This window comes from Patagioenas fasciata, chromosome 4, assembly GCF_037038585.1.
Source record: "Patagioenas fasciata isolate bPatFas1 chromosome 4, bPatFas1.hap1, whole genome shotgun sequence".
Lineage (NCBI taxonomy): Eukaryota > Metazoa > Chordata > Aves > Columbiformes > Columbidae > Patagioenas > Patagioenas fasciata.
This window is the reverse complement of record NC_092523.1, coordinates 31,362,204-31,375,493: the sequence shown is the minus strand read 5'-3', so window position 1 is coordinate 31,375,493 and position 13,290 is coordinate 31,362,204. Positions and strand designations below refer to the sequence as shown.

The following is a 13,290-nucleotide window of genomic DNA, read 5'->3' as shown; positions in this document are numbered from 1 at the left end:
GTATAGTGCTGCAACTATATTAATTTGTATTCATGACCATAATAACTCCAAGTCAATGCAAACTGAGAGAATCATCCACAACATATCTTTAAATATCTGATTTTTTTTGTTCAATATAAAATTATAAAATGAACAGAATGATTGGGATGAGTTTTAGACATTTTAGTTGCCAACACATTTAGCTGGTCACATGCTAAAGCTAAATGTAACAGCTCATGGGAAACATATTTCTTTGCTCTTTGCTCTGTTTTTCTTGTTGCAGTGTTATGGTTCTTCCTTATTCTTAGCTCTCATGAGCCCCACGGCACAACAAAGGTTTGCGAGCCCCCTGCACCTTAGAAGCCTTTGCAAGGCCAAGGAAAATTATTCTTTCCAGCTCCTGATGGGTTCTGAAGCATGGGAGAGAGATTGATATTTTGTTGACATCAGCCCAGTGGTCTCCAATTTGATGTAACTCAGAATACTCTTACTAAATACAATTATAATGTAACATACATATACCTATCTTAGCCTGGCATTCACTATTAAAAAAAATACACATTGTGGAGCAATACAAAAAACATTTTCAGGTATACAGATTTCCTTTACAACTGGAGAAATATGTAGTCATTCAGTTTAAGAACTATATGAGTACTTATATGTACTCATATTGGATGCTGAAGTCTGTATTTCTCACCTTAAATGTTAGGTTTGTGGGTTTGAGTGGTGGTGGTGGGGGTTGTTGCTTTGTTTTGTTTTTTAGAATGGAAGATACCTATGAAATGTATCTGTATTGGCTTTTGAATTATTCTTTCCTTCTTTATAACAGTACATTTCGAAAACTGTCCTTTGTATTTTAAAAGGATGAGAAACAAGAAAGCACAACATCTGTGGCTTTACTGTGTGTTTCCATAATTTTTCATGGTTCCATTACGATTGACAACTTTTTTCAGATGCATATATGTAACCCTGGCTTGAGTTGAATCATATCTTTAGTAAGTTTCTGAGCATGTGGTCCTAAATTCAGCTTTCTAACTTCAGGATTCCCCGTACCATCAGAAAGAAATAGTCACTTTCAGAGATGTTTCAGACCTTTATGAAATAAAACACTCTTTGAAAGTCTTCATCTTCTTGCATAGGCTATACTAAAAGCCTAAAGCAACCCAGTAAATTATGTGTGCCTAGAGAATACAAGCTCATCCAAGACAGCCTTCTAGGCAATCCTGCCTTTGAAACTCCTCAATCCGAGAAAAAGTCTCTTCAAAAGATGAGATCAATGTGCTGACAGGAAGACAAACCACTCTGTGCCATGTTATTTGGGACACACGCCCATCTCTCCATATCTAGCACTGAAACTGCTCTGCCTGTTTAAAAAACGTGATTTGTTACTGAAAAGCTGTAACTTCTCAGTGCTCCCAGCACAGGTTTCAACCGCACTTGCTCACTATTTGGATATATCACAGGGGGACTTGGCTGCGATCCCTGCAGTAGCTTGCTAATACCTTATGTTTATAAAAATGTTTTGCAGACTTTATTTAGGAAAATCTGCTCCCCTGTTGTTTGCATGCAGTCTTAAATGACTGCAGAATTTAATTTTCTTAAGTCCAGGAGGCAACTTCCAGATTGAGTAAAATTGTGCTTTGACCTGGGTGACCGTTGCAAAGTCCTGCGTATGTTCTCTATCCTGCTCTTGTACTTCAGAGTCAACTCTGCTAGAAAAACTTACAACAAGGATCTCCAGAAAGCAAGTCTGCTTAGCCTTAATAAAAGGAAAAAAAAAAAAAAAAGAAAAGGAAAAAAAAAAAACCCACCATGAAACAACCTAGAAGACTAAATATTAAAAATAACCTAACTTGACTTTAACCCAAGTCAACTACTTCAGAGTTAAATACTCAATTTTTAAAGATGCTTATTCTTCCAGGATTCTCTTTCTCATACAGTCTTCAATTATATCCTGACAATACAATCTTTAATTATATCCTTATTTATATCCTTATTTATACTTACCAGGAATGCCTGACATAAGAAGATTGAGGCACAGGAAAGACCTATGTCTAGGACTTTTGTATAGTGGCTTGTTGGCTGGGGAAAAAAAAAAAGCTGGAAGGCTTAGCAGATGAATGAAACAGATATGCACACATGAATAAAGGTGATACAGTAGCTAAGGCAGTTGGATTTACACAAAATAACTCTTCCATTGGTCTGTCACATGTTGACCTGCTGAACAAAGGACCAAAGGTCAAAGTCACTGCTTGGTGACTCTGCAAACTGCTGCTTGCTTCGTGTTTTTCATTTCCAGATGCTCATTTGCAAGCACCAGGCTCTGGGCTCATTTTCAGAGCTCCGACTGTGATCTGCTTAAAGATTAGCTGGTTCCTCTTTGGATCTAGCCTCTTGGTTTGGCTTCAGTTTTCCTCTGTATTAATGGTAATGATAATATTTAACCTTATAGTAAAATTTTGTGTTGACACTTATGCAGAATACAGTTGTTAACAGTGCTGAATGAAATGGAAAGCCCTCTTTAAAGAAAATTATAATTCCACACTGTATGCAACAACTAAGACACAGGGCCATACATGAATAATTAGGATGAAAATGTCATCCCTATCTTCTGAATGAGGGCCCTGCACCGAGAAACCAGATGGCTTACAGATTATTCACAAGATAAAAAATCAAGATATTTGAAGCAACTAGAAATTTGGTATTAATCAACTTTAGAGTGCCTGCATTAGCAATAAAAAACACTTTTAAAGACACTTGTGAGGATATATTACCTATGAAGACTGAAACATATTTTAAAATATTAGTCAAGCTTCTGCAAAAATCAATTTGTTTTCCCTTGTTTTCTAAGGAAATTGGGTTTATATGATTGGCTTGTCGATTTTCCTTGTCTCTTCCCTGAACTCTTGACCAATATCAACCAAATTCAGCAGAGGATTCTCAAATGTATCACATTGTCACACATTTTGTGCCAATATGAAAGCAAACTGAGGAGTGCCCCATTCAAGCAAGTTGGTAGTGTGGCAGCAACAAGACAGCGGAAGGTCGCAGTGTTGCAGCCCTCTGTTTTTACAAAGCTGAATTTTGTGCAGCTGCTTGTTGGTCTACTAAGAGCCATGCAAACAGGTGTGGTTGTATGGAGGGGCTCCAGTGTCTTGAGGTTATCCAGTGGCACCATCCAGGGCACCACGGTTCTCTCATACTAGGTCTAGTGATTGGTGTCACATACTAGAGTCTGTTGGTTCAAACAGAAACACCAGACCAAGTTTTGAATATTTACAAATTGCAGTTCTAGATTAATAATATTTACAGTGCATTCACAATGAACCTGGAAGTCATGTACAACTTGAGCTGAGGAGAAATGTCATTTGCCTGTGCCTGCCTCGCATCTGTAGAGTTTTCCAGAAGATGAAGGCTGTATTCAGCCTTCAGAAATGGCCATCACTTGCCATCAACCAGGTCTTAAGATTATGTTATCCCTGAAGTGTTGGAAGCTGCAAATAAATCTATATTGAACTGGAAAGAGAGCATGCACTTTGAGCTATTAGATCTGTCTACTTATGTCAAATTATCAGGACATTTACTTCTATTTAAAGTGGTGTAAAAAGGAGGTGGTAGTACTAGAAAGTGATAGTTTTGAATGTGTTATTCATGGAGTTAATAAATAAGGCCTTTGAAAGACTGAGAGCACGAAACCAAAAATCACAGCCTTGTTCCCCAAAACTGCAAGTGACAGATTTACAATAGAGGGCCATGCTAAGATCAGGGTCTTGGTGGGGAGGAATTTGAATTTTTAGATCTAATTGTAATTCTCCCTGAAGTGATATGAGAGCCACAAGACAGCGAAACCTTTGGAAAAAAGAGATTAGGAAAGTAAGACCCTGAGAGAGACTCCAACTTTATCCGTGTGCCATCAGAAATTCTGCACCACCAAAGGTGCAGCACATTGATGGTACACTCAATGGCTGAACGAAAATCACACACCTCAAGCCTAAGACTGATAAGTTTCTCATCACCTCATTAATTTAGACTCACTTGCAGATATCAATATATATATATATTTTTTTTTTTTTTTTTTAATAGGAAGCGGTATGTGAGGCAGTAACAGTTTCTCACATGGGTGAGTGTGGCTGTTATCCAAGACACGTGGGTCTAGCGAAAGGAGCCATTTGGCGAGGGTGGCGGGGCCGGGGCCCGAGGAGGCGTGGGGGTAGGGGAACGGGGGTTGGCGGGCGGGGGCCGTGCCCGCCCCCGGGCCGCGGCGGGGCGGTGCTGCCGGCGCCGCGGCCGCCGGCGTTAAGACCCAGAGGCTGCTCTGCTCGGGAAGGAAATGTTGCTTTTTGGGAGCTTGAGAAATCCCCCCCGCACGGGCCGTGAGGCGAGAGGAGGGAAGCCAGTCACCTGGCGGTGAAGGACAGTAAAACAGGAACGCAGGGGGAAATCTCGCCCTCTCTCCCTTCTCTCTTCTGCAAGAGATCCACCTCCTGTTTTCCTCCCAACTCTTTTAGCATAACCTTCAAAGAAGACCATCCCCTACAGACTTTTTTTTTTCTTTTATTATTATCATTATTGAGAGAATACCTTTAGCTGCAACACAATTTTCGAGACTATGCAGGACTTGGGGGATTTTGTTATCTTGTCAGCGAAATTGTTCATCGCTAATATCTTGCGTTCACAGGGTGCTAAATTAGCTACCAGAGTAGGCATGACGGTGAAAGGCTTTTATCATGTACTATTCTCTTCAGTTTGAACACATTTGCTTGAAATTTGCTGCATGATGCTGTCCAGGGAAGCAGGATTTTTTCTCGGGATGCAGCGATTCGCCGGTTTCTGAGCTTATTGCAGAAGAAAAAATAATCTTTAAACTGAGTGGATTTTTTGTATATGTGCTGTCTCCTTTCATTGCCAGAGGACGTGAATCTCGTTCACCAGGGAAGGATCACCTGTCGCTTTAATCCTTGAGGGAGTTATTTTTTTTTAAGTGAAATATTTATTTGTTTGTTTATTTATTTATTTATTTTAACCGGTGGAGGCGTGATCGCGGAGAATGAGACTGAGGGGAGCTGCCAGGGTTTGGAGGACAAGGCTGAGTTTGGGCTGGAAACTGACAGACTAGATTCCCCCCTCCTTTTTTTTTTTTTTTTTTTTTTTTTTTTGGCAGAACTTCCCTAGTTTCCCATCCGCTCCGCTCAGTTTCGTTCTATGGACAGATCAGCAAACCTGGACACGGAGGAGCTCAAGGTAGGCGACACGCCGGGTGCCGTCATTGTGATTTGGGTTGGATCCCGTCCTGCCCTCTCCGCTGCCCGGCCGCGGGGGCGGGCGCTGCGCGGGGCGTTCCGCGGGGCTCCCGCGCCGCGGGGCGGTGCGATGCGCGGCTCCCGCAGCCCCGGGCGGGGGGCGCGGAGCGGGGCGCAGGCTGCCTGCGGTGAGGGGATGCGCTGGAGGGCAGCCACCAGAGCCGAGTGCGGCCGCGAGCGTCGTCGTAAGAGTATTAATAATAATAATGCTGGTGATGATGATGGTCATGATGGTGGTGATGATGGGGATGGTGCTGCCCGTGTGCTCTAGGCATTGCATCAGCGCTGGGGGCAGCGCCGGGCGCAGCAGTAATCTCGCCCTGGGAGGAGGTGGCAGCGGACCTGCGGGTTTCCCGACAGAAGTTGCCTCTGAAGCCTTCCCCGCCTGGGCATCTCGTCTTCCTCCTCCTCCCCTCGCCGCCGGGAGCAAGGGGGAACCCCTCCTCATCCTCCCGCCCCCGGCGCGGTGCCCAGGTCCCCTCCCCGAGCCGAGGAAGCGGCGGCGGAGCTCGAGGCAGGGGGCGCTGGGTCAGCCCCCGGCTCCGGGGCCGCCTGAACAATAAAACTTTGCATTAGGACTGTGCAAGTGTGAAGATTACCACCACCTCCCCCCGGCCCAGCTCTGGCTCCCTCCCTGCTGAAGGAGCATGCCTGAGAGCGCTGAGCATGCTCCTTTGCGGGGATGGAGAGCCTGCCCACACCTGCTGTTAGACCCCCCCCAGCCCTGAGCGAAATTGGGCTAAAATAATAATAGCAGTAACATAAATCTCTCTATCCGTCTATACGGGTGTAAAGAGGGTGGGGCGAAGGGCGGACGCAGGGGGCGACGGCGGCGGGGCCGCTGGGCGGGAGGGGAGCGACGTCCGAACAGGAGCGCGAGGGGCGGGGGGACACACACCTCGCCACGAAAGTGGCGGAGGTATCGCTGTACGGCTAAGCAAGTGATGGGAGGGGAAGGAGAAGATAGTCTTCCTCCCCCGCCGCACGCACGGCCACCCTCGGGACACCCACTCAGGGCACCGGCTTCCCCGTGGCTGAGGAGGGCTCTCCGCTGGGGAGGTGAACTAGGGTGAGCGCTGAAGTGCTGCCGTGGGCTCCTTTTCTTCTCTCACAAGCCAGATCTCAAAGTACTTGTCTGTAAGACATCAATTAATAGATTGATTCACGCCTTCCCCCCCCGCCCCGCCCCAAGTCTTGCTCGCAACTGCTCTAAATCTTTTAGGGAAAGGCACACCGGAACAGTAGCACTGCTTGGGTATTTGATGTGATGGAAGCACAGGACAGAGAAGGTAATAAAACAATTGCTTGAGAATCACTGATCTTCATAGTGCTTCAAGTACCGCCACGGCACAAATGCTGCCTGCCTGAGCCGGAGAGTCCTCTGCCTCTTTCCTCAGCCCTTCCAAGATTTACAGGAGACAGCTGGTGTGGGAAAGACAGGAGCTGAGTCTTCCAATTAAGGGGTGGGAAAAAAAAAAAAGTTATATTTCAAGGGATTATTTTAAAAGAGTCTTTGAAGAAAACATGTTTATACTAAAAAAGGACAGCACTTTGCAGGAATTGTCCTTTAAGCTTGAGAAACATGTCCCACTGTGAGTGGGGCATCCAACACAGGGCTGGTGTAGAGGAAGGGACTTCTATTAATCTCATAGCCATCCGTGCTGCAATTAAGACTAATGTTGCAGAGTGTACAGGCTGACCGACCTTGAGCAAAGCAGAGCAGCTGAGAAGTGGCACCGCTCCTAAGCATCAGCACTTCCATTGTTTTTTTTTTTCCCTCATAAGAACGAGAGGAGCTTCTAAAGGAGGCATTGTTGTAGGTGCTGTTGGGGCCGGGGCAGTTCTCTGGGACGAGCCAATTTGGCACAGCGCTTTTCCTGGCTCTCCAGGGTGTTTTGTTGGCGCGGGGGCCCTGGGGGTGTGACCTCAGACCTCGCGGGGTGTCGCGCGGGGCGGGCGGGCGGGCCGCTGGCTGCTGGCGGGCCGCTCCGCCCGTCACCGGCAGGGGGCGGCAGGGGCTCGGCCGTTGGCCTCGCACTTCCTCGCCTCCTAGCCTCGCGCCCGCTGGCGCCGGCAGGAATTTCCCGCCCTGACGGGACCCCCTGTGCCAAGCGGCGATGGACTGCAGCCGTGCACCTCGCTCCGGCAACTCTGCGTTTGCCCGCAGCGCGAAGCGTCCGGCCACTTCCCCATCAGCAGGAATGTAAGGGGAGCAAAACTCTTGGGGGACTAAGGCCGCTCCCGGCTGGTGACCATGCTGTAGCTGGGCACAGTGAAGAGCATCTCCAACGCTGCTCTGAGTTGTGAAAAGCTTTCATCAATTTCTGGCCAGTCTCAGGAGAGCTAAAGTCACTTAAGTGCTCCATTCCTTCTCCCTTGGGGCAACGCAGTCCCTTGCCAGACTAAAGGGACGGAGTCGGGATGTCTCTCCTGCATCCCTGCTGCGTGGAGGGTTCATGAAGGATGCCAAATATTGCAGCAGGGTGTTACAGCAGAACTTGCCAAGAATTTAAGAAACAGGCTGGATACTTCCATGATACTGGGCTTCCTCCACTGTGACAAATGTGTACCAGTAAGTATCACAAAGAATAGTGAAAACTTCTAATACTACAAAACAAATGTACTGGCTCTAATGATAATATGTAATAACGATATTGAAAATATATACTATGTGATGTATAAAGTTTTTATACATCTCAGATCAGGCATTAAATATACATTTGCAATGTGTGTTATTTATTGCAATGAATGTTATGAATTCTGAATTATATATATAATGATGTGTAATGAATATATGTTTTGAAAGGTCATTTGGTGAAAAACTGATCAAGTATCTTGTGTGCTATACCTGCTGATGTGCATAGGTGTGCTTTCCCTTACTAGTCCATGCACGAATTCCTGATGAAACAGATCAGTACTGAAAAGAGAGACTACTCTCTTGAGCTGTTCTGATTTTCCTTTGATCTGTCTCATCTTCTGTCTCAGATGCATATATGAACTTGCCTCTGACTTTTTAACTCAAAAGCCTATGGAGCTTTTGTTTTAAAGGAGTAATACTGAAAACGCAGACTAAATAATTCTATAGTGGTTGCACTGTAGTTTTTGGTTTAGTGTTGTGAAGCGCTTTCTATGACCTGAAGTATACGTGATTGTCTATACCTACATTCTGAACATACGTGAAACTGCATGGCTGTTTTATGTATATTATTGGGCTTTGTAATTTGTGTATGTGTATAAAATATGATTAATGATGCTTACAAACTTTGCATTTAATGTATACAAAACTTACATTGATGCATTTGTATTTAATTGCTTGAAATTGTCCGAGTTTGGTTTGCAAAGAAGAGTGGAGAGAGGCCTTTGTTTTTGCTGAACTGCTGTTGACTTGTGATTTCCACTGACAGTGGATAGGCCATTACAGATTTTGTCCTTCACATTTTTTCAGTCATTTGGCATACAATTCTTTTAACATAGATGGTGACCATTTCTCTTACGTTTGTTTAGTAACCACTATTTGTGTGTGGTCTTAGATAGTGGGAGATAATATTTCTTGTGGTCTATAAAACACTCTTGATACTTTTCTTGAGGGAAGTTTGTTTGTAGTTGAATGCACGATAAAAGTGAGATTATTAGCATGATAATCATGTGAACCATTTCTTATTACTTGAAGATGCTGGTTCAGTGAGAATTTTTCATTACAATCCCACAATGTTATTTTTAATAGTGTGTTTAAGTGTCTTGGAATTATTACTTTTAATATGTAAAAAATGTTAAACACTACAGCATTTCTGAATCAGCTTGTAAACATTAGCTGAATTTCTTTATTCAGTTCATGAGAACATATTTATAGTCTGTTTACAGTTTTACATTTCCTGGTGATATAAAACTACATACTTAATATCTGCATGAAATTGTTCACAGATGAGTTTTTGCGAGAATAGTCTTCCAATGCGATTTATGTAATTTATGAAATATTTGATAAAGGAATTCAAACAAACCACAAGAGATTAAACAAGAGGTTGATTCAATAAGTTTGTGGTCTTAAACATGTGAATCACTTCACTATTTATAAACATTTAACAGGAGAACTAGTACCCAGAGGAATTCTGTAATTTTTTGTTTTGTTTTGGTTTTGTTTTAAAAGAAGGAGCCGGAGAAACTCATGTGCTTGATGTGGTGTGGGAGGACTTTTGAAGACACTAGTGGGTGGTTATATTTCTGTTTTAAGTTAGTCATTCCATAATGAAAAGTATAGTACTCTATAATACTCCACATATTCTTACGAAAGTCTATTTCATTTATTTGTGTCTCCGTTTGGGACATTGACATCTTAGTGTGGATACTGTGGGATTTGTCTTCTTAATGCAAAACCTGCTCTCTTCTACCCTTCTCTAGCTATGTTCCTCCAAGAAACTGTCATGGTTTAGTAGGGTCCAATCAGCAATACTCAATAAAGACAATTAAGCTTTGCATTCACAGTCAGAGAATGCAGCCTTTAAACCATTTTTCGTGAAGGGTCAGGCTGAAGTGGTTTTAAAGAAATATACATGCAAATTCCTTTTCTTTGTGTTCCTATTGTGGGATTTCCTATTTCCCAATATGTATAAGGACCAGACATAGTCCAGGAGGCCAGAGAGAATTCTATGCATAAGATATACTTGTTCAGCAGACAGAAAAAAGGTCAAGACAACAGCAGTGCTCTCAGTGTACATTTTAGAAATCACTCCTGTACTATGACTACCAAGAAACAGCACTAACCTGTGGCCAAGCTTTTTGACAGTGTACATTACAGCTTTGCTAAGCTCAACACTCTTTAAATGGAAAATACATCAAAATCTGAAGTCATGGTTAAAGGGAAAAAAAGCACTTTATCTTCCTGTTCTCCATGGCTTTTGGGATAAATATTGTTGTGTTTTCCTCTGCCACTATATTCTATATTAAAAAAAAAAAAATAGATGTAAGAGATTTACCTAAAGGTTGGCAACACATTTCTTTTTTTTTCCTGAAATGGAAGATGTTTGTGTGTGATGCTAAGGTACTATAGTTCTGAATGTAAGACATGGAAATCATGTATAACTTATGCTATAACCTTTCAAAGAGAAATCAGTCTAATGTGAAGACATATTTGGGAATCCCCAGTCATACTGAGGATGTCCCTTAACCTTTAGGAGATGGATATTGCCTTCCCAGGTTCCAGTTAGGCCATGAGCAAAGCTGCTTGTGAGGTATTATGACAGAAGTGTCACAAGAGACTTCTGTGAAACCATTTTGCTTTGTGCTATTTTATGTAAACTTTGTAAATCTATGTCCAGCATAGTTGTTTATACATCCTCTAAGGATCCATCATTCCAAAGGACAAAGATAAGAATTCAAATGTGAAAGAAAAACAAACAAACAACAAAAACAAAACAAAACAAAACAAAACCCACTGAGTTATGAGTAGACTTTTTTCTTGCGTTGATGTGGAAGTTCCAGGGGCTTCTCCATAGGGCAGTCACTCTCATTTTCTTCTCTCTTCATTTGAAAGAAACCTGGAGAACATAGCTTAGAATTTATGCCATTGTATTTATTTTGAAATACTCAGTACATTTAAAGAACTTACAGAAATGTACTTAATGTCCTGTTGTACATTTGACTGTGGCCAAATATAATGCCATTGTAAAGCTAGAATTACTTAACAGTCCAAGAATGAAGATTGACATTTATCTACTAAGCCATCAGATTCTTTGCTAATTCTAAGATATTACATGTTAACTCTCGGTTCCACAACAAAATCCTTTGAGAAGAAATATGTTGTGAGGTTGCTTTTCATGGGCACTGGGTTTTGTTCCTTGTCACAGGAAGGAACGTTTGTTGGCTAAGCCACAGCAGTGTAAGGCTTTACTCTCAGTTATCAGTATTACCGGAGCTCATCACAGAAGGCCAGATTTATAGGGGTACTGAGTGAGTCAAAGCAAGCTGGTGGTGTTCAACAACTTCAACAACAAAAAAAGTTTTCTGTCTGTACCGCCCTTCTTGTACCTCCAGATAATACAGTAGAGAGGATTGTGTGATATAACTCCTGTGTATTTGCTCTGCTTGAAAAGTACTATGTGAGGACAGAGCTGCAATTTTAAATTAGCAGTACGTTGTTGAATCAGTGCAGTTACACCAGCAGTACACCAGTGATAAGTCTAAAAGACAGTGCCACAAGCAGTAGCATGCCTCAGGCATAAAAATCTGGCCTTTAGCCATATTTCTGTGTTTTATCAGTCCTCTTCAGTTCATCTGAGCACCATGGTCCGAAATTTATAGATTCCACCTTCCTGCTCCTACAACTCTTTAGCAGGCAAATTATGTTAGTAAGCGGAGGCTGCCACTACTGAAAAATCACTTCCTTTCTGGTTTGTAACCGGGTATTCTGTGATAGTTGTAAAAAGGTAATTGTGTACATTTAATGAAAGCACATAAACTGAAAATACAATTAATTTGAATTTGCTTTCCATATGCATTGTTCTTTGTACCATTAGCTTGAGTATGAAAACGTGTGGTTACAGCATTATAGATTCTGCACAGTATTTTAGGCCTCCTAATCTCTATCAGGGTACAAAGTGTAGGTTGTTGAACCAGATACACACAGGTAATTTTGCTGTTTTCTCTCTTCAAGATCAGTGTTGATGATACTTGTATTTCTCAGTTATATAGGTTTCCTACTCAAAATTGTTCATAAGCTATTTTTAGTTGGATTCAAGAAAGGGGGAAAACTTGCTAACTTCATCTTGAACACAAGTAATGCAGTGCCTTTGGTTCAGTTGGTACATAGCACAACAGCTCTTCAAAATCAGCATAGATTTTAATTCAGGAAAACCTTTATGGCAAATCGATTTAGCTTAAAATAGAAAAATTATCTGATTGGTAAATTGGTAGTTCATATATTTTGGTGTATTGGGACCCATAGCTGAGAAAAAATATCATAAACCACTGAAATTACAGGTAGCATTATTTCCAAGTGAAGTCATTCAGTAATACTAAATCGTATTATTTCTAGTTAAAGGTAGTCCATATGCACAAAGCACTCTATAAACAGCTCTGCCCTTTAACTAGTTGAAAACAAGTAAATTAACTGTGTTAGAGGAAGTTTTCATGTTTGCTCAGCTTAGAGTTGTATTTAATGAATTGCCGACATATATAAAACAATCAAAACTAAATGTAAACAAATTAATAGAACCTTTGCTTCTTTATCAGCTTGTATGTTTCTGTACATGGATCAACAGAGATGACAAAAGTTGAAAGGCGATCTGAAATTTCAGGAGTTAGCTATATTAAAGAGGAAGAAAGTCAGTTGAATCAAGCCTCAGAATTTGGGTTTCAACTTGTGTTCAGTTTAAAGCCTTATATTGGAAAGAGTGTTGAATCTGAACTCAAAAAGGTGGTTAGCCATCACTCATCCAGCCTGTGTGCTGTGTGCTGGGAGGGGGTCAGGTCTGGGTGGCCTCCTCTCCACTCTCTGTCTTTCCTGATTGTGCTTCTGGCTTGGGCCTAAACATGGTTTGACTGTAAGAAGCTTTGGAAGTAGTCAAGCCATTAATGGGCTCATTATGAGAACTCAAAGTCCTGTGTTTTCCAGGAACATTTACTAAATCCTTTAGAATCTGCTATGAGGAGAGTGCCTACAGTGCAATAGTCTTCACCCACCAGGCACTGAGCATCTGCAGATGCCTCAGTTTTCCCTAGTGCTGCTGCTTAGGCACATCACGCTAATGACTAATGCCTTTGTGTGCGTGTTTCCCATCTGAACTGAGAGGAGTATCTTAGGATTTATCCTGCTCAGGGCCATTGATATTCATCTACCAGATATGTAAAAGTCTCCTGAGGACTGCAATCCAACGGTGCTAAAATGATGAATTCTTTGTGAGCATGAGTTCAGCACACACTAGTAGCCCCAATGGCTTTCACTTGATAAGTCACCAAACAAAGTAAAAATGTCTGGGCCTTCCCTTTAAAGGGATTTTTTACTATTAGCTTAAACTAC

At 42.3% G+C, this 13,290-nt stretch overlaps 1 protein-coding gene across 5 annotated transcripts in view; it reads left to right on the top strand.

Moving 5' to 3' along the window:
* Positions 1-4,296: 4,296 nt before the first annotated feature.
* Positions 4,297-13,290, top strand: part of SGCZ (sarcoglycan zeta) — a 453,475-nt gene continuing 444,481 nt past the window's right edge. For 3 of the 5 annotated variants that reach the window (XR_011738777.1, XM_065837213.2, XM_071807535.1), the window contains exon 1: positions 4,297-5,220. Coding sequence is in view for 4 of the 5 variants with exons in the window: in XM_065837213.2 (XP_065693285.2) it covers positions 5,182-5,220 (39 nt within the window). In the remaining variant the exon portion in view is untranslated. Of the gene's footprint in view, positions 5,221-7,327; positions 7,852-13,290 lie in introns of those variants that run through there. The other 2 variants (XM_071807537.1, XM_071807536.1) reach the window with 1 other exon arrangement.